The sequence below is a fragment of the Callithrix jacchus genome, chromosome 9, assembly GCF_049354715.1.
Source record: "Callithrix jacchus isolate 240 chromosome 9, calJac240_pri, whole genome shotgun sequence".
Lineage (NCBI taxonomy): Eukaryota > Metazoa > Chordata > Mammalia > Primates > Cebidae > Callithrix > Callithrix jacchus.
The window spans coordinates 55194617-55220997 of record NC_133510.1 but is presented as its reverse complement, the minus strand read 5'-3'; the positions used below and the strand labels follow the sequence as shown (position 1 = coordinate 55220997).

General features: G+C 38.1%; 1 protein-coding gene and 1 long non-coding RNA gene across 6 annotated transcripts in view; one reads left to right on the top strand and one right to left on the bottom strand.

The window, feature by feature from the left end:
• Nucleotides 1-26381, top strand: part of SRGAP1 (SLIT-ROBO Rho GTPase activating protein 1) — a 334709-nt gene that overhangs the window by 237083 nt on the left and 71245 nt on the right. For all 4 annotated transcript variants that reach the window (XM_009004152.5, XM_002752697.6, XM_078336139.1 and 1 more), the window contains exons 8-11: nt 1975-2076; nt 15129-15326; nt 16230-16314; nt 23107-23134. In XM_009004152.5, coding sequence (XP_009002400.1) covers nt 1975-2076; nt 15129-15326; nt 16230-16314; nt 23107-23134 — 413 coding nt within the window. The remainder of the gene's footprint in view (nt 1-1974; nt 2077-15128; nt 15327-16229; nt 16315-23106; nt 23135-26381) is intronic.
• Nucleotides 2072-19364, bottom strand: LOC118144219 (uncharacterized). Of its 2 annotated transcripts, none has more exons than XR_004728766.3 (4): nt 19241-19364; nt 17268-17412; nt 9921-10077; nt 2072-8599 (listed from the first exon to the last, which is right to left on the bottom strand). It is a non-coding gene; the product is annotated as an uncharacterized LOC118144219 (long non-coding RNA). The 2 variants fall into 2 exon arrangements; XR_004728765.3 differs by having other exon boundaries at nt 19284-19364.

Sequence of the window (26381 nt, the reverse complement as noted above, 5' to 3'; positions counted from 1 at the left end):
GCTCTTACAACACTAAGATCAGCTGCTACCACCTTTTAAAGCAAACGTCAAACACTCAAATACCCACAGAGGCCAAACAGATAAAAGCTGCAGATTTGCCTTGCACTAAGCTGTCCCAGAATAGAAAGTTTTTGTTCCACCTCAAAACATTTTAATTTAATGAAAAGGAAGACATTTTGCAGGTTCAATAGAATCTGTCTGATGGCTTCTTATAATCCTGATTTAAAGATTCTCATAAAGAAAAATAATTGTATATGGAAGGAAAATGAATGAAAGAAAAAAAGTGCAGAACTTTTTTTAAGACTCAAGTTGGCTCCAAAGCTATAAAATGAACACTAGAAATTATGACTGTTTTATATTCTTTATATGAATTCAGCTTTCTATCCTTTTTTTTTTTTAACCAAATAATGCATTTAAACTGATTATGAGTTACAGTTGTCTATATTATTGTCTATGGACAGAAGAAAGCAAAAAAAGCCAACTAGTGGAGCATGCTGTATAGCACTTGGTGTCTCAGCTGCACAAAACAAAACTCACACATAAAAACTCGGTCTTATTGTGGTGACAGTCTGTTTTTCAAAATAGGTGTAATTATAAGATCATGGAGGATTTCTTTAATGTCATTTTTTTCTGAAATACCGAGTATTAAGACATATAAAATATATGCATGTTTTTATATATATATCATATATATATATATACACAGTGTATATATATATATAATATATATAAAATATATATTATATATATTTAAAATATATATGTATTTTAAATTGTATATATATATATATATATATATATATACACACACACAGTGTACCTGCTGAATTTCTAATTGGATTTTATATGTGTTTGATAGAAATGGTAAGAAGTTTTTAAGCCAAAAGCACATGGATTTTGACAAGCAAGATGCATAGTTTATCCCATCTTTCCAAAACCAAATGGTTGCTGTTTCAGTTTTTCAGCTGTCAATATATTAAGCATGGTATGTTAACATATCACAGACAAATGACATCAGCTGGATGTTAATAATTTTATTATTTTAATAAAGTAAGTTGTTTGCCTTTTTTTTTTTTTTTTAACCAGTTCAACTAAGGAGCAGTGATAATCTCTAAGGTTTTGGGAACTCCATAAAAGGGACCCCCATTAGCCAAGAGCATTTCTAAAACAAGGCAGATAAGAAGAAATTGTTTCTGGTGCAGTGTTAATAATGCTCTAATTTTCAACTTACCCATAATTGAGATCATGGCCAAATATCTTCTATGAAAACCTAAGATAAGTGGCCTCTTAAAGTTCATGGTGAATCACGCAATTTGGCTGATATTGGTTAGGGAAGCCATATTTGAAAGATGCTAAAAATAGTCATTCACATTTTCTGAGTTTTTACTCTGTGTCAAGCACTGTTCTAAGTTCCTTGTCTACATTGCTCATACTATTCCCAGAGCAGACCTGTCATATAGGAATTCTTACCCTCATTCTACAGATTAGGAAACTGAGGTTTTATAACTTATCACAGTCACCTGGCTAGTAGGGGACAGAGCTGGCATTCAAGTACAACTGTCTGACTCGAGAGCTCAGACCCTAACCATTAAGCTCTGCTGCCTTCTTTACATATGTCTGTATGGTCCACTTGAATCATCCTCTGCCTCTGCACGATAGTCATTGAGAATTCCACGAGTGAGATTTCAGCATCAGAGCTCCATCTCAGGAACTGCCCCATTCTTACCACAGTCCTTCCTGCAGCTGCCATCTTCCCAGTCATAGCCAGGCCAAGCAGCTGCATTCTGCTATTACAGCTTATGTAACAGCTCCATATTTACAAGTGAAGTTTTGATGTGCCTATTAAAGGTAAATACATAATTGGAACCTTGAGAGGATTGGTGTGATTCATGTGTCATTTAAATAAGAGAGCCGTGCTTCTGGAGGTGGGTTGATGGTGTCCTGTTGTAACTGTGGTTTCTGATTCTCCATCAGGTGTGCCAGGTCAGTGCCCAGCAGCCAGTCCAGGCAGAGCTCATGCTCAGGTACCAACAATTGCAGTCCCGCCTCGCCACGCTCAAAATCGAGAATGAAGAGGTGAGCATGCATCCATCCTGCCTCCCCAGTAATCTGAATTCAAATATAACTGGAAGGCATTCTCACATGACCTAGGCATATTTAATATTCAAATGCAGCCTTTTCATCATGCATTTCCTGCTCTCAGGGTTCCTGTAGTACTCTTTGTAGGGGATAAATGCAAAGATCCTATATTCTACCATAGATTAATATTTTACTAGACACTCACAGCATATACATGTAAACACAATTTTTTATCTTAAATTGTAATTCATACTGAAAATGGTTCCCATGGGTTATTAAAGTCAACATATATATCCAAAAATATGCAATTCTGTGTACAATGGAACTTTTGACTAACGTTAATTTATTTTAAAAAATATTTTGTAGAGACGGGACCTCACTATGTTGCCCAGGCTCGACACAAACTCCTGGTTTCCAGCAGTCTTCCTGCCTTGGTCTCCCAAAGTGCTGGGATTACAGGCATGAGCCATTGTGGTGCTTGGCCCACAGTGGGCAATGTTAATTTAATCCTAACTTTTAAAATTCACTTTTTTTTTTCTTATGCTTTCCTATATTGTCTAAATTTTTGGTACTGAACATGGCATTACTGACATCATTAGAACTAAATTATATTTTGAAATAGCACTTGAATGAGGATAGAAATGTTTATTTGCTGGCATTAGTGTATTAAATATATAGAATATAAATTATCAATATATGTTGAGCTGGGAAGCAATTATACAATTCAGCTGCCTATTTCTGAAATTAACTTACTTGAATGCACATTCTCCTAAAATAAAGATATAAACCACAAATGTTTCTTGTGTTAGTCAAGGCTCCCTGTTGTAATTTACAGGAACCCAAATCAAATTTACTCAAGTTAAAAAGTAAACTATTTATCAGTGTTTGCAGTATCCTCAGACATCCTTGGATTTGTGTTCAAATGATGTTACCAGGACTCTCTTTTTGTCACTGTGAAGTGATTTCTTCATGTGTACTTGTAGTGTCTTGGGAACAGATGCAGAACTATGTGGTCCCTTTTAAAGCTTGCCATCCCACTCCATCCCAGCATCCTCGTTTCTCAAGTAGGACTGGCACTTCACTAACCTGGCCGAAGTCATGCATACTTCAGGACAAACCATTACATCTAGGAAATGAGATTCTGTAATTGGCCAACCTGGAGAATTACAAATTCCAACAGAAATATTGTATTTCTAAAGACAGATAATTCCCAAAAGAAAGGATTGTGGGACATATGAGAAAGAAACAATTCACAATGATAACGTATATTATCAAAATTTACTTTCATACCCTGTTTTGTTTTAGTCCCACCAGGATGTTTGAGCTTTGTGTGTTTGTTTCTGTTAAGAAAGAATGACGTATTTTTGGTAAAATTTGGTCAGAACCTATTGTGATTTTCGGCTCTTATTATTCCGAGTGAAACCAAACCAGCCCTTATTCAAATGTGTATACTTAAGATGCAACTAATGTCATCTCTTTGTAGAGTCCCACAAATGAGCCTTTCCAAAGGAAAGCGATTGCTCACCTTGAGGCAGCATTTGAGGGCTTAGGTTTCGGCTAGACTTCACAAAATACTCACCTAATGCAGTTTACTGGATCCCCTTCTGTCTACAGTGGTATGTCTAGTGACTTCCCTTGTTTTCCATGCATATCCTTCTGCTGTTTTATTTGGAAAACATTCTCTAAACTCAAGGAAAATAGTGTATTATACACAAAGTCAAAACCAGCATCTCACAGTTCTGTTTTGTTTGGCTCCCAAAGTTTTGACCTGTTTTATTTTGGTTTTGTTTTTGGTTTTTTTTTTTAAAAAAAAAGGCCTGGCCACTTTGGCCCTGCACTGCCTCATGAGCTGGGGCATTTGCATTCTACGTTGCCAGAGTCATTCAACTCCCAGTCCTCTTACAGTGGACTGTTTGTGTTACCTGTCTGGCCTCCATAGGCCTTTGAGTTTGTGACCCTTAATGTATACCTTTTTCGGCATAATATGGAGAAGCACAACGTCCTTGTAAACTTACAGAGTCAGGCAATGCTTTGTGAGGGTTCATTTTTTAAAATTATCTAAAGAACTTGGGATGCTGAGGGAGGATTGCTTTAGCTCAGGAGTTCGAGGCTGCACTGAAGTGGGATGGTGCCACCGCACTTTAGCCTGGGCAACAGAGCAGGACCCTGTCTCTTAAAAATATTAATTCCTTAAAATAAAAATTTAAAAACCTACTGCCTACAAAATAAAACTTAAAAAATAATTTTTAAACATTAGCTGGAGAAGCAAATGAACTGGATTATTCTAATGTTTCTTGTGAGCTTGACTACCGGTTTATGATTTGTTGGACACAGAAGAAAATTTACTGTGTTGGAATGGGATTCCCAAAGAAAGTAAAATTTGAATCAAATTTTTTATAATCAGCAGATACCATAAAAATAGAGGGAAGAAAAGATATTTCAATATAGTCAAGGTGCCTTGGGAGAATAGAATAGTTTGGTTATCACCCCAGTTCTCTTTGGGGATGAACCGATGGAGAAGGTAAAGTGATTCAACAAGAAGCTTTGAGAGCCAAGTTGAGTTTTGTTACTGTGGTTTAGTACAATAAGTACTGAAGGTCTCCAGGGGCTTGAGGCTGCATTGAACTATAACTGTGCCATAACACTCTAGCCTGGGCAGTGGAATGGGAACCTGTCTCCCCCACCTCCAAAAAAAAGTTGAGAATTTCACCCAAGTTTTAAAAAGCATGGACAGTGCAGCTAAGCAGAACATGAACCTTTTCACCAAATCTTAGAATACCTTAAATAGTAGGCACCATGTGCAACAGGCCATATCTGGCTCTTGAAATTTCTTTTTTGAGACAGGGTCTCACTCTGTCGCCCAGGCTAGGGTACAGAGGCACAATCACAGCTCACTGCAGTCTCAATCTTGTGCGCTCGGTGATCCTCCCACCTCAGCTCCCGAGTAGCTGGGACTGCAGGCATGTACCACCATGCCTGGTTGATTTTTATGTTTTTCATAGACATTGGGTTTCACCACATTACCCAGGCTGGTCTCTAACTCCTGGGTTCAAGCAATCCACCTGCTTGGCCTCCCAAGATGCTGGGATTTCAGGCATGAACCACCACTCCTGGCCTGAAAATTTTGTTTGCTCTACAGTGCTTGGGTTTTGGAAGTTATTTGCTGTCCTTTAAAAACTAAGTTTTCATAAAAATAACAATATGCAGGGTGGGCACAGTGGCCCATGCCTGTAATCCCAACACTTTGGAAGGCCAAGGTGGGTGGATCTCTTGAGGTCAGGAGTTCAAGACCATCCTGGCCAACATGACTCGACTAAAAATACAAAAATCAGCTAGTCATGGTGGCACATGCCTATAGTCCCACTTACTTGGGAGGCTGAGGCAGGAGAATCACTTGAACCAGGAGGTGGAGGTTGCAGTTAGCCGAGATTGTGCCACTGTACTCCAGTCAGGGTGACAGTGCAAGACTCTGTCTCAAAACTATATATATATTTATCAATATCCAGCCTCTTTAAAAATTAGACGAACTGATCACACTAGACCTGTGTTTCTGCAGGACGATAACTGACTTCCCTAAGACACGGAACGTGTGCTTCCTGTATGCCATGCTCTCCACTCAGTCCACTCACCTCATTTTCATGGCTTGCTTGGCCCTTAAAGATATTTGAGTTTGTATCACCTGCCTTAAAATAAAGAGAGCAGTACAAGCTTGCGAAATGGCCTCAGTATACTTACACATAGTAAAAGTTAAAAGGTTGGAGAAGGGCTTTGTTAAATTTGTGGTTGATGAAGATTCATAAGGAATTGTGACATTTTATTGTCACTTCACAACTTTACATTTACCTGTTGAACTTTTTTTTTTTTTTTTTGAGACAGAGTTTCGCTCTTGTTATCCAGGCTGGAGTGCAATGGCACGATCTCGGCTCACTGCAACCTCCGCCTCCTAGGTTCAGGCAATTCTCCTGCCTCAGCCTCCTGAGTAGCTGAGATTACAGGCATGGGCCACCATGCCCAGCTAATTTTTTGTATTTTTAGTAGAGATGGGGTTTCACCATGTTGACCAGGATGGTCTCAATCTCTTGACCTCGTGATCCACCTGCCTCAGCCTCCCAAAGTGCTGGGATTACAGGCTTGAGCCACCACGCCCGGCCTACCTATTGAACTTTTAAAAATGCGGTTCGAGTTTTATTATGCTGCAAACTTGTACCCTTGGTACCTCAGGCTCACGATTCCAACTTCCAGCTGATCAGTCAGTGAATATTCATTAGTGCCCACTGTTTGTTGTGCATATGTAATTAAAGCAGGGCCTGCTGCCACACAGCCTTGTTCCCAATTATTGTTTTATTCTGATTACTTAACTGTTTATTAAAACTTTCAAGTGCAACATTAATAAATATTACTTTTGTTTTTGTTTTGTTTTATCTGAAACAGGGCCCCACTGTCATCCAGGCTGGAGTGCAGTGGCACAGTCACTGCAGCCTCAACCTCCTGGGCTCAGGTGGTCCTCCTGCCTCAGCCTCCCAAGTAGCTACTTTTGTATTATTTGTAGAGACATTGTCTCTACGAATTATTACAAATAACAATTTTGAATTATTCTTCAATTTTTTTATTATAAATTTTGTTCAAAAACAAAATAGTATGCCCAGCTACTTTTTTTATTATTTGCAGAGACAGGGTCTGCCTCTGTTCCCCAAGCTGGTTGAACTCCTAAGCGATCCTCCTATGTTGGGCTCTCAGAGTGCTGGGATTATAGGTGAGAGCCACAGCCGTCTTACATTATTCATTTCAGCCACCTGGACCAACATTGCTCTTAAAGGCAACATTTCAAAAGCAAACTAAATAATCGTTTATACCTTTCTCATTATAAACATTTTCTAAACACTTTCCAACCTAATAATATTGCACTGTCTTGTCTGCTTTCTCAAAGTTTGCATTTACACTTGTTGTAGGGAATTCTGCTTAGGGGCTCATTCCTGTTGCTTCATTCTTTCAAAGCTACTCTGGAGTAATTCCCCATTCATTATAGTTCCCATTTCTTTAAGTTTCTCATTCCTCCTTTTGTATATACACAGCCAAAGAAAGAGAAAAACTGCTTTAAGGAAAGCAACTACGCCTTTCATATTTTTTAGGACAGTGTTGGTTTTTAGTAGATTGTCTCATTTTTCAGACCATTTGTCCCAATAGTTGGTCCAGAAAATAAAGTTTTCATCAGCATGTCACTGCTGTGCTATGAGTAAAACCTTCTCCCATATAAAACAACTAGTCTCTCTTAAATTATAGTAGATTTACCACCCTGAGGGGAACGTACAATGAAAGAAACCCATGATTTCTCAGTCAACTTGCAACAATGTTGAATGAATAGATAGCTCCACGTAAATTTTCCCAGCACCATTTAAAGTCTTTCACCAGCAGTTTGTCAAGGAGTAGTTCACAGACTGTTCCAAAAATACATTACTTACACAAGAGATTTTCAACAATAATGAGCAAGATTTTAGGCAAACATTTGAGACAATTTTCATGGCATGGGAAATTGAGGGAACTAAGATATTTCAGTTATACCACCTACCTAGGGTAGAAAAATTTCTCATCGGACCAGTCACCTCAGGAGAATCCCAGCTCATGTCAATCAGTGATCAAACTCTCATGGGCAATTCTCAGGGTCTTTTGAGACTTAATATACGATGTGAAGCTTGATAACCACTTAATTATGATTGCTGTTTTGGATCTTCTCTGTGGCCTTAACTTCATTTTTGCTGATTTAAGTATCTTTGACATACCTGTAACCTTCTACTGACGAGCTAACAGGAAAATCCTAAGTAAAAAATCACTGCTATTTGTCCCTTAAGTGACATCATCTTCTTGGCAAAAATTAAAAATAGGATCAACTGTCTTTCACTGTAAACACAGATTTATATTTTTCATTTCAAGCAAGCTTTAACTCGCTGAAGGGAGGGACTCGATCCAAAAGAATACCAAGAGAAGTGAGAATTTCTAGGCTGGATGTAAAAATGAGTCCTGGGACAGGGCACTCCAAAGAAAGACTCTCAGAGGAGAAATCACTCGTTTTCTCTGATGGATTGAGCATTCTTTGGCATTCATGATTTGCAAGGATAACTTGAATGTTCACTGTTCATTCAGTCAACTTTTTCTGATAATTTGCTGTGTTTCAGGCAACGTGCTAGTACCTGAAGCTATAAAGATTAATAAATTATCACTGACTTCAAGTTGCCTCCACCATAGGTGGAAATATAAACCTCTAAACAGTGCGGCAAGTGCTTGTGAGAAATTGGTTTGAGATCATGCTCCTTAGACCATACTCAGTGTCAGGTCCACCCATATGGGTCATTAAATCAGAGTCAAGGGTGGGCTGCAGGAAAACAGGTTTCTTGAGACACAGCTGAAGGCAGAGGCTTTGTTCTGAGAGTCCTGAGCAATGACAAATGTTTTCTTCTTTTTATATATCATTGCTGAGAATGAATTTTGTTCAAAGACAAGACAGCCCAGCATTTGTAAACATTACCTTAAATGGAAGTACATAAGTTATTAGTGTGAATTCTTCTAGAATGATGATGTGACATCCCCCCCGCCCACCGCCTGCCCCCCGACAAAAAAAAAAAAAGTTGTGGGACAGCAAACATTGGGCTGTTTTTTCAGATCTGGTAATGACTACCCAACACAGACAGAGGACAGGGTCACTAGCATTGCACCCATGTTAGGGTGCAAGGAGCAAGGGAAGGCCATGGCAGGATGCTCTGCCTGTGCTCTTGCCTTCTGTGGCCTGTGCTGTGAGTTTCTGTACCCTTAGCTAATTAATTATGGCATTGACCCAATCTCTCTCTCTCTTTCTCTGTCTCTCTCTCTCTCTCTCTCTCTCTCTCTCTCTCTCTCTCTGTGTGTGTGTGTGTGTGTGTGTGTGTGTGTGTGTGTGTGTTCCTTTCTGCTAATTTTTAGCACATCTGAAATGGCACAGCGGTGTAACTGAAATACATTCAAGGTCAGCAATGGCAAGGAGGAAGTAGTTCAGTGGGGACGCAGAGGAAGGGATGAGGGTCCCTTCACAGATGAGTGATGAGTCTTAAAGGGTGAATAGGACTACATCAGGTGCAAGGCACAAGGCACAGTGCCATAAAAAACATGGGGTATGTTATGGCATGATTTGTGTCTATGCCGAAAATTCATATGTTAAAGTCTTAGCCTCCAGTGACTAAGAATGTGATCTTATTTGAAGATAGAGTCTTCACAGAAATAATCAAATGAAAGTAAGGTCAATACAACTGGTGTCCTTCTAATAAAGAGGAGGGGAAATTTAGATACAGAGACACAGGTGGAGAGAAGATAATAGGAAGAGACTTAGAAGATGGCCATCTCCAAGCCAAGGAGAGAGGCCTGGAACAGGTTCTTCCCTCCCACCCTCAGAAGGAAACAACCCTGCAAACCAAAACCTTGATCTCAGATGTCTAGCCTCCAGCACTGTGAGACAATACATTTCTGTTGTTTAAGCCACTCAGTACCTGGTTTGCCTTAGCAGACTAACAGTGCATTCAGGGAATGAGACCATTGAAATGGCCGTCTTGTTCTCCCAGTGATGGTAATATCCTGGTAACACAAAGGCAACAGAGCCAGTCCACAAAAGCCCACAGAAGTCACCTCTCCCTAATTCGTTTTGACCCACAGCTTAGAGTTCAAGCCACCTGGGCAGTTTCTTCAGTGCAGAGCATTCCTCAGGTTTCTTACGAATCCTTTGTCAAGTCTTTGGCCTCTGCTTCCACCAAACCCACCCATGTTTTCCTGCTGCTGATGGAGAGATGTTACAAGGCTCATATTAGCTATTTCATATTTACCTCATTATGTTCCTCCCTGAGACTTATTAACATGGCTTGTATGTGTCAGAAGCTGGTGTTACTGTCTGTTGCGAGCATATCCCTGCATTGTATCTGGTGGCTTCTGTCACATCCTTTATTTCTGATACTTCCAGATTCAACCGTGACACCACTGCTTCTGAGAAGGAAGTTGAAAAACAGAAGAAAAATGGTGTTGTGATTTTTCACATAAGTATTCCTTGTGTGCATTTGATAATGCTGCTCTCTCTGGTTCCCTATACATAAGAACATGGTTATAGTGAAACATTCTTATGTAACCATCTGTCTCATAAACTCATTGAGGACACTTTAATTGCAAAATTCCAACAAATTTACAGATTACAGTTGTCCCTTGGCATCCAATGGGGATTGGTTCCAGGACCTCCTACAGATACCAAAATCAAGGATGCTCAAGTTCCTTATATAAATGCTGTGGTATCTGCACATAACCTACACACATTTTCCTGTATACTTTAAATCATCTCTAGATTACTTATATACCTAAAATAATGTAAATGCTATATAAATAGTTATACAGTATTATTTTTATTTTTATTGTTGCATTATTATTTTTTATTGTTTTTTCCCCAAATATTTTTGAACCACAGTTGGTTGAATCTGTGAATGTTTGAATACATGGATATGGAATCCGCAGAAAAAAAGAACTGACTGTATTTGAAGACAAACTACAAATGTTTATTTTAGTTCATGATTATTTGGGGGGTTTTTTGGTTGTTCAGATGGATTTTGGGTTTTTTTGGTTTAGCAGCTTTTTTAGTCATTGTTTTTCTTTAATTGTCATTGTGTTTTAATTAGGTACATATCAGAGCACCTTACTGTACCTTACATCAAGTTATTCTTATACTTCACCTCACCAGTATCTGCAGAATATTTCTGTGTATTTGGAAGTTCTGCTCTGCCTTCCAGAGCAAAAGAAGCTGTAGTTCTTTCCAGCAGTTTTGCTATTTAAGCCATTTGTTGAAAACGATTAACTGCTACTGCTGTTGCTTAAATGTTTTTCAAATATGTCCCATCATTTTCATTCCCACTCTTACTTTGTTAGATCAAGGTCTCATCATCTCTCAATGGAACTAGCGTCTCCTGACTAACTTTCCAGCTTTCTGTCAGCTTTCTGTCTCTTTCCCTTTTATTGTTGATCAATTCTCTGATCTTTTAAAAATGTAAATCTAAATTGTCCCTTCTGGGTATCAGTGGCTCCCTGTTGATTCTGTTAAGTGTGGTATATGAGGGCCTTTATTTTTGTTTTGTTTTTTTAATTTTAACCTCAGTATCATACAATAGGAAGGACCTTTATTAGTTAGTCATCTTCTCTAGATGCTGTGCACTCCTACTTCTAATAAAAGGCTACCTGTTATAGCCCAAGGATGCCAGGGTCTCTCTTTTCCCACTTTTTCCTCTGCCTGGAATGCCTTTTTCTGGTGAACACCTACTCAGCCTTTAATACATGCTCAAAATGTATTAAATGAATGGTGCCTTCTATGACTTCCTCAGACAACATGGTATACTCTTTTACCTGTGTTTTCTTACACATTTGTCTAAATCAAGAGATTAATTGAATAAAGAAGTAATGGCATTTACTTTATAGTATTTTAATTACTATATGTCGGCACAAGTAAAGATTTCCATTTTTAAAAAGTATTATACATATAAAATTTATGGAGTTGTTGATAACATAGTCAGATATTTACCTTTAATATTTGGCCATTAACTTAGTTATACATAAATATTTTAAATCACATATCATATAAAAGTCTTAATTTAGAAAATTTTTTTTTCTCATTTTTACAATTTTATGGAGACTCTTCATATATCCTGATAGTATGTTTGAGTAATCAAACACATTTGGAGTCATCAAGTACACTTTTCTCAGAGTATACTATCTTCACATCTATTTGTTTGAAATATAGTGCTTTTAAAACTTGTGCATGATAATGTCATTAGAAATTTGTCTACAAGCCACAAGAACCTATTTGACTAGTGTAGGATGGTGGCTCTTTTAATTCAGTCTATAGATACATAATAACCTCCTTAAAGTAATTAATTGCAGTATTTTTTAATGATCTTTAATATGCTTTTTTTCCAACAGTATCTACCCTTTGCATTATGCATAACCCCAGGAATAATGACTGTCTATTAAATTTCTTTGCCTTTCTAAAAATATTAATTCCATCACATGACCTTCTAAGCATCCAAACTAGTACTAATTGCTACTGTTTCTTTCCTAAACATTGTTTTGGTCAAAAAAAAAAAAAAAAGTAATTGAAAAGATTTCCTCTTCCTGTAATGGTGGACTGGGCCACTCAACTGATTCTTTCAAATTCCATTGTCTAGGACAAGATGCATGGTCAAGCCTGAAACCTGTGACAGGGAACCATACCTTCCCAAAAGGAAGAGCACTGAATATTTTGAACAGTAATAAAATCCACAGATTCTGAACTATTAGTGCCCCTAGTGGTTTGGGAAAATAAACATTATCTTTGGAGGATAACCTCACCTTTGACTTCAAATAACTACAAAAATATCTACCAAAGATCATTAGACGAGGAGATAAGACCATAAGTGATAGCCAGAAGAAATAATACACAATAGAAACACACCCACAGAAACTCCAAATATGGGGATTATTGTGAAATAAATTACGAAAGAACTACTTACAGTATTCACAGAGGTAAAAGCCAAGCTTAGATTTCATCAGGAAATCATAAGCAGTGAAATAACAGATTTGAAAATGAGCCACGTAGGAATTCTAGCACTGAGAAATAACCAAAATTTAAAAAGAGGTGGGTGATTTTAATATCAGAGAGAACTAAAAAATAAATCATCAAAGTAGAAGACAAATCAGAAGAAATAATAAAAATACACTATCAAAAAACAAAAGATAATAAAATACAGAAGAGTAAGTAAGAGATATAGAGAACACAGTGATATCTAGTATACTCACTGAACTCCCAGAAAGAAAAATTTTTTGTGCAGTGGTGCAATCTTGGCTCACTGCAACCTCCCCCTCCTAGGTTCAAGCAATTCTCCTGCCTCAGCCTCCCAAGTAGTTGGGGTTACAGGTGCATACCACCACACCTGGCTATTTTGCATTTTAGTAGAGATGAGGTTTCACCATGTTGGCCAGGCTGGTGTCAAACTCCTGACCTCAAGAGATGCACCCACCTCGGCCTCCCAAAGTGCCACTGTGCCCAGCCCAGAAAGAAAAATTATAGAATATAGAGTCAATATTTGAAAAGAGGAAAGCTGCAAACTTACCAAAGCCTATGAAAAACATCACACAAATTCAAGCAGTCCAAGAAATTCCAAGCAGAATATATTTTAAAACCCTTAGCTAGATATATTACTGTGAAATGTAGAAACCCAAAGATGAATAGAAAATTATAAAAGCAGCTGGAAAAAGAAAGCAGATTTTATTCAAAGCAATGACAGACTGACAGTAACCTTCTCATTTAACAGGAACATGGAAGCCACAACAGAGTACAGTGGTATCTAATATACAAAAAGAAAATAAGTGCTACACAGAAAAAGATCTTTAATAAATGAAGGTGAAATAAAAGACACTGTCAGGTCAACAAAACAGACACATACTAAAAAGAATTTTTAAAGAGTACCCTTAAAATACAAGCAGTGGAGATCAAAGAAGGTAACAGATTAATGGATGATAGTGAATGCATATTGACTATATGAAATAATGTTTTAAATTTAAATATATATAAATACATATAGTCTGTTATAATACATTACAAAAGTAGCATACAAATCAGGAGGAGTAAATGAAGTTAAGGTGTTCTAAACTCTTTATATTGTGTGAGAGAAGGAAAAAGCTATCAGTTAACATTACACTTTGATAAGCAAAGGTGGAATATGACCTTTGGTGAAAAAAAGGCTACCAGAAGATTAATAAATAAATAAGCTCCTAACAGATAACATAAAACACTATCTTTCTGGCTATGAGATAGGAAAATATTTCTTCAATAGGACACAAAAAAATAATCAGAAAGGAGAGAATTGATAAATGCATTACGTTAAAATTAGAATCTTTGTTCATCTGGACACTACTGATAGAGGGAAAAACCACAGCACAGAGTGGGAAAAAATATTTGCAGCACATATAACCACAAAAAGACTCACATCCATATCAACAAATCATTAAGAAAAAGACTCATAACAGAAAATGGAGTGAGAGATTTTAACAAAGTGTTCTCAATGAAGGAGATCCGAATTGCCTTAAACATATGATAATGTGCTCAATCTCATGTATCAGGGAATTGCATATTCAAACCATAGTGAGATACCACTGCACACCCAACACAATTGTTTAAATTTAAAAGGAAGACTGGCAATGCCAACTGTTGATGAGGATGTGGAATAGCAGGGATTCTTCCGCTCTGCTGGTGAGAATATAAATTACAATCATTTTGGAAAACAGTTTAGAAGCAATTCTATTCATATATGTGTGACCAAACAAAAATGTGTTTATAGCAGCATTATTCAAAATAGCCCGCAACTAAAAATAAATCATCTATCGATAGTAAAATGGATGAATTACAGTGTATTTCTACAGTGAATACCAATGAAATATACTCACAAGAAATGAGAGTATCTCATGTTGAGCAAAGGAAGGCAGAAATACATGCTGTAGGATTTCATTCATGTAAAGTGCAAGAAAGGGCAAAACTAATATCTGATCTTACAAATACACTTAATTAGTACTTTGAGGAGGAGAGGGTATGGGTGTATGGTAATTGGGAGAGGCACAAGCAGGCTTTTAATATACTGTTTCTTGGTCTGATTGGTCTTCACATAGGTGCGTTCACTTTGTGATAATTCATCAAGCTGCACACTTATGGTCTGTGTATTTTTCTATATGTAGTGTGACTTCAATTAAAAATGTTATTTAAGACAAAGTGATTGAGAGACTACCCAGTAATATATGAGATTTGTAAGGACCGAAATATAAAGTGATAACCTCCTTAGGATGATTTTAAAGAAATCCTTCCCTTAAACTGGCAATACGGACTATTTTTTTACCTTTGTTTCTCTCCTAATAGACTGTCAGTTTGGTGGGGGCAGGGCCTGTGTCCTCATCTCTGCCTGACAGAAGGGACTTTCTCTGTTTGTGGGATTCATAAAATAATGTACTAACATGAGAAATGTATTTGTTTCCAGGTTAAGAAAACGACTGAAGCCACCTTGCAGACAATACAAGATATGGTCACCATCGAGGACTATGATGTTTCTGAATGCTTCCAGCACAGTCGTTCCACAGAATCTGTGAAGTCCACTGTCTCTGAGACCTACCTGAGTAAGCCCAGCATTGCCAAGCGAAGAGCCAACCAGCAGGAAACTGAACAGTTCTACTTCATGGTGCGCCCGCCACTTCCCAAGCTACTCTACAGAACTCAGATCTAGGATTCCCAAGGGCTGCTTCTATAATCGCATCAGAATCATCTGGGGTTCTTTTTATTAAAATAGACACCTGTCTACCAGCAGAGCTCCTGATTCAGTCAGTCTCGGAGTTTAGGAGTTATTTAGAAGTTAGAGGACTTCTCTAAAACAGTACTTTTAGCTGGGCACAGTGACTTAATGCCTGTAATCTCAACACTTGGGAGGCTGAGGTGGGAGGATCATTTGAGCCCAGGAGTTTGAGACCAACCTGGGCATCATGGCAGAACCCTGTCTCTACAAAACATACAGACAAACAGACAGACAGACAGATAGATTAGATTAAATTAGATTAGATTAGATAGATAGATAGATAGATAGATAGATAGATAGATAGATAGATAGATAGTCACACATACACACACACACAGTTGGCAGGCATAATGATGTGCACCTGTAGTCCCAGCTACTTGAGAGGCTGAGGTAGGAGGATCGCTTGAGCCCATGAGGCAGAGAGGTTACAGTGAGCTGAGATCACCCTACTGCACTCCAGCCTGGGCAAGAGAGTGAGACCCCAACTCTAAAATTTAAAAAAAAAAAAAAAAGAAAGAAACAGTACTTTTAAATTTTAATATCCATATGTCACCAGGATAGCTGGTTAAAGTGCCAGTTCTAATTTTCAGAGGTCTGGTACAGAAGGGACCTGAGAATATGCATCTCTTCTATGCTCCCAAGGGTTGGCTGATGCTGGTGGTCTGCAGACCACACTTCGAGTAGCAAGTTTCTAGGATCTGGAAGATCAAAGTGGCTGGATTTTAGATCTATGAAAAGTTCCTTGACACTGAATAGTTTTTAAAACTTAAAAATTATTCTTGTCTTTTGCAGAAACTCAGAGAATATTTGGAAGGCAGTAATCTCATCACAAAACTTCAAGCCAAACATGACTTGCTGCAGAGGACCCTTGGAGAAGGTGAGTTATTCCAAATATATGAGAAGATGACCTGGATGATACATTGTATCATGTATATATTCCGGAAAGAGTATGAATTGTGCATTTGTGCTTTAGGAAGCTGAGGATGCTCTGTGTTTAGATTTGGTTTCATCTGTATATGTCATAAGCAAGTTCTGCCAGCAGTATTTTCTTCTGAAGCATGGTACTAACCTTGAGGAAATGTAGTGAAATCTAGGGACAGCTAAAAAGTCAATACCGAGCTCCTACGGAGGGATCTTCAGAGCAGATCTTAGAAAAGTTTAGAGATGCTGCCCCTCCCTTACCTGCTGACCCCCCAGTTGCTTCTTCCTTCCCCTCTCAGGCTTCTGCACCCTTCCAGCCCCACCCCTGTTTGTTAAATGGTATTCGTTGTTCTATTTATTGCCTATTTAGACTCTGGAAACCAGCTAAACCAGTTTGGGTGATATTTTTCTTTCAATAGGCATTGGCTTATTGAAATTGTAGTTGAGAAACAATCTTACAGTATAAGTAGATTGCTATGTCTAATAATAATGACAAAAACAACAGCAACAGCTAACACTTGTAAGGCTTTCTCTGTGCCAGGCTTTGTTCTGAGCCATATATTTAACTGTACACTATTAATTTCTCCATTTTTACAAATGAGGAAACTGAGGGGAGATATGGGAATATAAGCAAAAGGGGACTGTGTAAATGTTACTGTTTCTCTTTGTCTTTATGAAATTTAAAAGGAAAAAGATAAATAACAAGCAAAGTCCCTGTCTTAAGTACCTCATAGTCTGTCCTTTATCTTTTATTCACACTAGACCCTGCCAGAAGTTATAAAAAGTAAAAGAGAACATGGAAGGGAGTGGGAAATGAGAGGACTGAGTTGTGTGAGTAACTCAGGTCAAAAAAGAGATTGCCCCTCAGACCTAAATTCTTGCCTCCTACCATTGTGGAACCTTCCTTACCCATAAAGTTTCCCTCACTGTATCTCCTGGTTTCTGCCAAAGAACTCATTGTCCTCAGGGAATGACCACATGGAGAAAGGTTATTGTGACCTAAGCACCATGTCTGACACAGTTAGGTTGCTGGATTCCAAGAGGCGAATTTCACCTAAAAGAAAAAAAAAAGCAACACTTAAACTACTAAAAAGTGTCTGTACAAAATAAAATAACCAAATACAACATGTGAACCTTCACACACTAGATTAAATTAGATTCTGAATGAAAAAGCAAAAGTTATGAAAAACATTTTAAAGACAGTTTGGGAAGTTGAAATATAGACTGTATTTTAAATGAAATTATTGAATTAGTGTTAATTTTTCTAGATATGATCATGGTATTTTGAAGAAGAACATTCTTATTCTTAAGAAATGCTTGCTAAATTGTCATGATATCTGCAACTTACCTTCAAATGGTTCCAAAAAAAAAAAACAGAGAGAGAGAGAAAGAGAGAAGGTCCAGTCAATGTCACAAACTTAACAGCTGGAAAACCTACGTGAAGAGGATAAGGATGCTTTCTATGCTGCTCTTTTAACTCTTCTGTAGGTTTGAACTTTAAAAAAAAAAAAAAGCCTTTTTATCTTTGAATAGTTTTCTCACAATTGTGTCCTTTTTTTTTCTTTTTTCCCTCATGGTATCATGTAGGCTCTTTTTTTTCCCCCCAATTTTTCATAAATGCCTGATATTTCAAGTGATGCCCTCAAGGTCATTTGCCAGCCCCAAAGCATAAATTATCCTAAGCGTAAATGAGCACTTACAGGCAAAAAGTCCTACCCTGTGAGAATGGATACCATTTTACAAATTGTGTTTGAGAGTATGAAGTAGTGCGGGAATTCATTCTTGGCAGTGCATGCAGACACGTGTTAAAATGCTTGGGGCCACATTCTAAAACTTTTATGGTACATATTCAACATGGATTCTCTTGTGTCTCCTAGAGAGAAAGCCCCAATTGTTAATATTCTTTTACGTGTTATTTTTGGATAGGGCTATATTTTAGCCAATTTATTGAATTCACATGCCAAATTCCACCTTTAGCTGCTGAACTGCATAAATCTATATTATACATTGTGAGCTGCAAGTCAGAATTTTTCTTTTCTTTTCTTTTTTTTTGAGATAGAATTTTGCTCTCATCATCCACGCTAAAGTGCAATGGCACAATCTCACCTCACTGCAACCTCCACCTCCTGGGTTTAAGTGATTCTCCAGCCTTGCCTCCTGAGTAGCTGGGATTACAGGCATTTGCCACCACACCCAGCTAATTCTGTGTTTTTAGTAGAGATGGGGTCTCACCATGTTGGCCAGGCCGGTCTCAAACTCCTGACCTCAGGTGATCCACCCACCTTAGCCTCCCAAAGTGCTGGGACTACAGGCATGGGCCACCATGCCCAACTCAGGATTTCTTTATCTTGGAATTTCTTTCAATGGGCTCTGGTATTCCAGAGACACAAGCTATGTTGAGGTGTGTAAGACCTTCACAGGAATCAATTTATGCTGCAGAAGAAACTGGATGGCTTTCATCCATCAGTAGCAGGCACACTAGCCTCTGCCCACTGGTTGCAGACCTCTCTGCTCCCTAGCCCTGACCCTTTTGCAAACTTGGTAGCACACCAATTGCTGGTCACTGCCTGAATTTGACACTGGTAACTTTGCCCAGAAAAAAGCTGAGCATGGGAGACATGCCCCACCTTTTAGCTCAAGCATTATAAGCCTGCCAGCTTTCCATGCAAGCCCTCTTCATGTTAATAGGCAACACCAAAGGAGACCAGGAGAGTTCATGGTGCCCATCCCATGGTGAAGTAATCCCATGGTGAGCCCTTATGGAGGAATCTGGAGTCTAGATTTGGCATAATAGGGTTACTAGTACAGGATTCAATGGTATCTTTGGGGACAGTCTTGACTTGGTATATAGAAATTGCCTCTCTGAAGTATACTAGACTCACCATTGCAAAAACTGCCTTTATAGTAAAACAAATAGAGCCTCACCCGAAGATTTAGCAGTTGCTCATACACAGCAGAATCTGTAACTACAGACATGTGTTTGGCCTGCCTTACTGCTCGATTTCTGGCAGGCTGCCAGTGGTCCAGTGAGTTCTTTGATTTACAGCATTGTGATGTGCAACTAGACTGGGCTCTTAAAGTGGCACTGTCAAAATTCAGAATTCCAAATCTTTGAAAACTACTGAAATAGAAACACATAATGAGTTGTTAAGACCTAACTCATCATTATCATTTTCTTCATCCCTCAGCAACACCATTATACCTTTCTGTGATGTCATTTGTTGTTAAATCATAGAAGTTAAACTGACCACAGTAAATGAGATATACATCTAGAAAACTGAGAAGCTGAATTGTTTTTTCTTTTTCAGTAATGAGCCTTAATATTTACATTGGCTTCTTTGTGTGCAGCATTTGGAGTTAAGGGGGTGTAAATATCAGTGCAATTTTGCTAAACACAGAAAATCTGACACTAGGAGCTGAGCTCCATATTACATTGCTTCTTGCCCTGGACATCAGATTTCTGACAAAGGAATTTAATAGATTATCCTCACATGATCCATTATCTGTTTCTGAGAAGGAGTACAAGTATACTTTCAAAAGGGAACTCATTGTGAATAATTATGGTTTTGTAGAAAAGCACTGCAGTAGTTGGTATTCTTAAGGAAGAAAAAGGACTGGAAAGTAATGCCAGGAGTTCTCATCAGTCATTCTTTAGGGAGCAAATACAGGATGCCTGGGTCTCATTTGAGCTATACACATTTTAAGTATTTTATCTCTTTTTTTAAATATCAGATTACCACTAAACTATATTTTGGTTTTCCCCATTAACTATATGTAGGAGATAAAATACATTTAGGTGTGAAAAATAATTCACTTCATAATTCTCACATGAAATTTAAGAGTAGCTAAAAATAACGTTTGCACCAAAAATGGCCCAAGTTAATCCTGCATCATTTTTTCTTTCCAAATGGTTTGTATGGCAGGGGAGGGAAGAGACAGGGGGAAGGAGTGGTCTGTTGTTTTTAATAATTAATAGCTTTCCAAAGAAAATGATTGAAATCTAATCCTCAGACCACTGGAAGCTTTCACATTTCTCTGGGAGGGAGAGTCTTCTAAGCTTGTGTGTTATTGATCTATTAATGATGATACTGATTAAAAAATAAAACCTCATTCATCAGTTGAGACACACTCAAAGACTATTAGTTGAAAAAACGATGGATGCGGTAGTGCAGTTATGCTGTGAATGATAGTTCTTGCAAAGCTTGCTCTTGGTTCATTATTCAAAGTGTATCTTTTATGGGTTTTTAATTTTTTATCTCATACTATTAACTATGGATGGATGGAACAAAATAATTTTAAGCATTTTACATATTTTCTAAATCTAAGGAATAATGTGGGATATTTTAACAAAAATAGCATAATTTCAGTTATAACACATTTCATTTCTAAGGAATTCTTGCTGGCATCATTATCATTGAGTCACTTGAAAGTGATTACCTATGTTATCAAATTTACATTTATAGATATTTATTAATTTAATAATGTATATATTTATAAAATTTATTTAAGTTACTTAAATATTCAGTATTTTGTATTTGGCTTTAGCCATATGAGGCAGACAGAATTGTAAGCCATAATCCCTACCTTTCTTCTAGGATCTTTCGAAGTATTTGCCAGGAAATAAAGACTCACATTTTTAAAGTTAGTACATTATAGTGCTTGGGAGCTTAGGACTGGGATTAAAACAAACCTGGACCTGAGTGCTACACCCACTTCATACTAATAGTGTGACCTTGGGCAAGTCACTTTTCTATATGCTCAGTCTTTTCAGTAAATAAGGATAGTAAGAGAAGCTACCTCATAAAGTCATTGTGAAAATTGTGAGTTAATACATGTAATATAAAGTGCTTATGATGTCTAATAAATATTAGACATCATTGCTGTTTTTAATTGTTGTTACTAATATATATTGCATCATACCCAATTAGACTTATTGCTGTAATAAAGTATGCAACATGACAATATAATACAGCACAAGCCAGAGAGTTTCTCTACCCTCATCACTTTCACATTCCACCGCCTCACACTGGGTGATCTTATGTAGCTCCTATGGACCCAACACAACCTAAATCGTGGTAACATTCACATCTTTATCTCCAGCCCTGTCTTTTCTCTGTGCTCTAACCCTGTATAGCCAGCTTCCTGCTGAACACTTCCATTAGGATATCCCATAAGGCACCACATATCCCAGTCATGTCACCATCTGCCCCCTCTACTTCCCCGTAGACCTTTGCTCCTGTTCATGAATAGCTATAAATTATTCTGAAGTTCTATGTACACCTTTACTTTTTTCTTCTTCTCCAAAGTAGTAGAAGGCCATCAAAAGGAAGGGACTTATAATTTGAATAAGTAGAACTGGAAGGAGAAGGAGGGGGAGGAGGAGGAGGAAAAATCAGATTTTTCCTCTTCGCTTTATCCCATTTCAACTCATGGCCATGAACTCAGTCTGCCAGCACTTTTACTGTGGCCTGGCCCTATGTGAAGAAAGGTAGTCTCAGATTTTAACTCTTTCCCCCTTTTTAATCAGTAGATAATAATCAAATCCTTTATGTTATTTGTTATTCAAGAGCAGATAATAGAGTAAAAGACTGCTGCAGCCTGGGAGTGTTGATTTGCCATTCCCAACAAGCCAGCTTTCTTTGCCATTGTATATTGGCCTTGCCCCAGAAATCTGAATCACTGCATTATGATATGATAGGCTGGGCTTAGCTGTTTGTGCTGCAATGTGACCATCCCCTGCCAGGTATATTTTCAAGCTATTTCAGGACCATATCAGTATTTTGCAAACAAACCAGCTGAATGGTTCAACTTTCCCACATTCCTTCCCACCACTCTGCCCTAAACTTACAAAGCAACCGATAAACACATGCAAGCTTAAAATTACTGCAGATTGTGGGAGCACTACAAAAATTCAGCCCTGTTACTTAAAACAAGTCCAGAAATCCAAATGTATAAGCAATTCGTGTTTTGATGGACAGAGAACTCTGAAAGGCTTTTAGCTTACAAGTTGGTGGAATGTAGCATCATTTAATGTCCTAGTACTTTCATATTTGCAAATGTCATTTCTGATTACAGAATGCAACTGCTCTCTAGTCCCCTGATTCAAATTATAGAAAGAACATCAACTTAGTCTAAGGAAAATTGGACCTTCCCAACTCTATTTGAACCCATGGTTCTCCCCAACAAGTATCAATCAAAATAGAGAGACTAGCTAACATATAGATCTTGGATGTGTCTTACTTGTATTTCATTTTTGTGCTTACAGTTATGATCAAGCAGCTATTCTTGTTTCTTTTCTATAAAAAAAAAATTAGGGTGGGGAGTTGGGGTGGCATAATGGGGAGAAATGCCAGATATAGGTGATGAGGAGGAAGGCAGCAAACCACACTGCCATGTATATACCTATGCAACAATCGTGCATGTTCTTCACATGTACCCCAAAACCTAAAATGCAATAAAATATATTTTTAACAAAAATTTTTAAAACCAACAAAACCTGCCTCAAATTGCCAAGTGAAACATGTTTCTCAAATCCTTAGAAGTTATTAAATTTTATGTTTAGATTTTATGACATGTTTACTTTGAATTATTTGTCTATCTTCATATGCTATCCTTATGTTTTCTATCATAAAAATGTGTAAGTTATTATAAACTCAACATTTTAAAATAAAGGGCAGGTGATACAAAAGAGTAGCACATACATTGCACTGATTCCGTTCTGTTTACTTACTTTAATTTTTTTCTGCAGGTCATAGAGCTGAGTATATGACTACAAGGTAGGAAAATATTTTATCCTAACTTATAACATGTTTCACTTTTCTCTTTAACAAGAAGCAACCATTTCAGCGCTGAAAGAATTAACATATTTTGTTAATGAATACGGGAGATAGTTTTGGCTTGACAAAGCATAGCAACATGAAATGTTTGGGCTTTTCACAAGACTAGGTATGTTCTGGCTTAAGTGTTTCCCTCTGGAATTGTAAAGCTCTTTAATAAGCAGAGACAGTAACAAAAACCTAAGTTAAACAGGCTTGATGTATCTAATCCAGAACACTTTAAGCGTTTCTTAATAGTGTGACAGGACTTTTGATTTGATAGTTTAATTTAAAAAATATGATGTTTACATCTATGCATAAGTAGAAAGTATAATTATTTTCTATTCCTATTTTGTTTTGGTCATATAAAAATTATAGCTGGCCAGGAGCAGTGGCTTAGTCTGTAATCCCAGCACATTGGGAGGCTGAGAGGGCTGGATCACCTGAGGTCAGGAGTTCAAGACCAGCCTGGCCAACGTGCTAAAACCCTGTCTCTACTAAAAATACAAAAAAAAAAAAAAAAATAGCCAGGTATGGTGGTGGGCTGTAATCCCAGCTACTCAGGAGGCTGAGGCAGGAAAATCACTTGAACCCGGAACGCAGAGGTTGCAGTGAGCCAAGATCGTGCCACTGCATTCGAGCCTGGCTGAGAGAACGAGACTCCATCTCAAAAAAAAAAAAAGATAAAAATTAGACCTATATTGAATATCCTTAGGATTTTTGCTCTCTCTATATTCTCCATTTTGATTCACTTTAAACATTTAACTTTTAACCCGTGTTCCCATATTGTACTTTCTTCATTCAGGGGAGGATTGTAAAACCACTACAGAAGGAAGAGCCATTTGGGCAGCAGATTCCAATTTGGGTTGCAGAAAGTTTGTGGCAACTTTTATTTTTGTCACCATTTGTGCAACAGCCAGAAATTATCTAATTAGCATAGCAAGATTTTGCACTTTTGAAGTTGAGTTCTCTTTGAAATAAGAGGCATTTAGAACCCTAGTATATCTGTTGCAGTAATTGGCAAGTCGACTTTCAAAGATCTATAATGTTACTGCTGGGCAGCTTATTCATAAGGAAGCCCCTTGTACTTCTTGGTAAACCAACTAGAAAGATACAGCTCCTGACTTTTCCAAACCTAACCAAAAAAAAAAATATACTGAGGTTTTCTTTCACCATGTCAGTGAAAAAGAGGACTATTACCTCTACCTGGTAATATGCAGCTTATAGAGATGTTTTTCATCTATAGTATCTCCTTACACTATTAGTTATTTTACCTGTTGTTTCTCAATTATAATTAATGTAAAGCATTTCAAAAAAAAGATTTTTTTAAAAACAGAAATGTAAATATATTAATTTGCAGTGAGAGCTAAAATTGCCAGATAAACTAGATATTCACATCAACCTGACCAGTACTTCCTCTCATGTGGGCATTCTCTATAGGAAACCAATGGTCAGGAAGCCATGTGCTAAGCACAGAACCAGAATGGGTCATGCCATTGGAATGTTGAATTGTCCTAGCTCTGTTTGCTTGATGTAGGCATAGCAGAGCCAGAATCATCAGACCTCCACCATGGAAATTACTCGGATAAGCACTCAGGCAGTTCAATTTCATTCCAAGTTCCTCTCACGATTTTTGTGTGTTCACATTTAACATACTTGAGAATCCTTGGGAGAGGTGATTTTCAGGCCTTTGATAGAAGACTCAGAAGATATCCCCCCATTAGCCAGGATTACCCTGTGTCTCCCAGTCAAGTGGGGACAATGATTCAGTGCACTGGAGGTTTTTGGCTCCAGCTACAAGATTGGCTTGCTCCGTGAATCAGTGACCAAACAAAATTCTAATCTTCTTAGCTTTGTCAGCTTCCTCAGATATCACCAGATATGAAGCTCTCTTGGACCTTGTTGTCATAACCACGTTTTCTAGTTTCTGTGTTTAATGCTTTGTTATCTTGGGGCCTTGCTGACCCCGGAAAGACTTCTGACCCTGGAAGGGGTCAGCAAGGCCCCAAGATATCAAAGCATTAAACACAGAATTTGTCAATCCTCCCAAGATTAGCCAATTCATAGCAGTAGTAAGGACTGGCTTGCAAGTGTGCCTTTTGTATGCAAGCCTGGTGATCCATAGCACCTGCCTCCAACCACCTCCTTCATCAGGTTCTCACATTTAGGGCCACTATTCCCCTTCCCTAAGCCCAGGGCCAGGTATGGGACAATTTAGGGATAGTCCCTATGTCCCAAAGCCCACTGGAATCATTCAAACTAGCCTATTCTAAACCTGCTTGCCCAGCTTCTCCCATTCCCTCCAGTGAGAACCACAATAAAGACTCTTGCGCGCATTTTCCTTTACCCCTTCTGCATCCTGACCAATCCTGATGTTTCCTTCTGCAGCCTCCCTGACAGTGGGGCATGTCCCCAACTCTTAGGAACTGTGAGTAACTATCTTGTCAGTAATAGTTGTCTCCTGATCCTTGGCCTCACCATACCTGAATAAAAATAAAATCCACAATCAATCAATCAATCAATAAAATCCACATTTTAAAACACTTAAAGGAGTGGATGAAGTCAAGTACATAGGATTAAAGCCATTGGTGGTTGGTGGTTTTGTTCTTTTTACACCTAGAAGATTCCTTCCTCTGTGATGGGCACAGAATTCATTGTTTAAAAGAGATCTCAGCAATTTCAGCCGTGGTAGGAGAGGATACATTGCCTGGTAGAAGTTTCCATATTCTCTTCTAGATACTCGCAAAGGCTCCTTTTCACCTCACCAGCACCATGGGACTTCAGGTGTGCTTGCTGTGCACCCATTCATCATATGAGCCCATCCAGGGAGGTCTTAGAATTTAGCTACGGAAGGCCATACCAGTATTTGTTTCCATACGTGACAGTGTCTTGTGAAGCTAGTCAGGCTTCCGCGTAACTTCTTGGGATTTGGTATACGAGCCAGACTTTCTGAACTTAAGCTAAATGAACTAAAAAAGATGAATTTTCCTAGAGAGTCTGAAGCTTAATGAAGGGCTTTACACAATTTCCAAGTGTGGTGTGTATCCTCCTGTAAGCTTTGCAGTTAAGAAGGAGTTTTATATGAAAACATCCAGAGACAGGTTTCAGGGTTCTCCTTCCTTGTATTTAATTCAGCACAGTAGTTGAAGTTGAGTCAGGTAATCTTGTCTTCTTTCCACTAATGGGAGAGAGCAGAAGAGATTCCTTT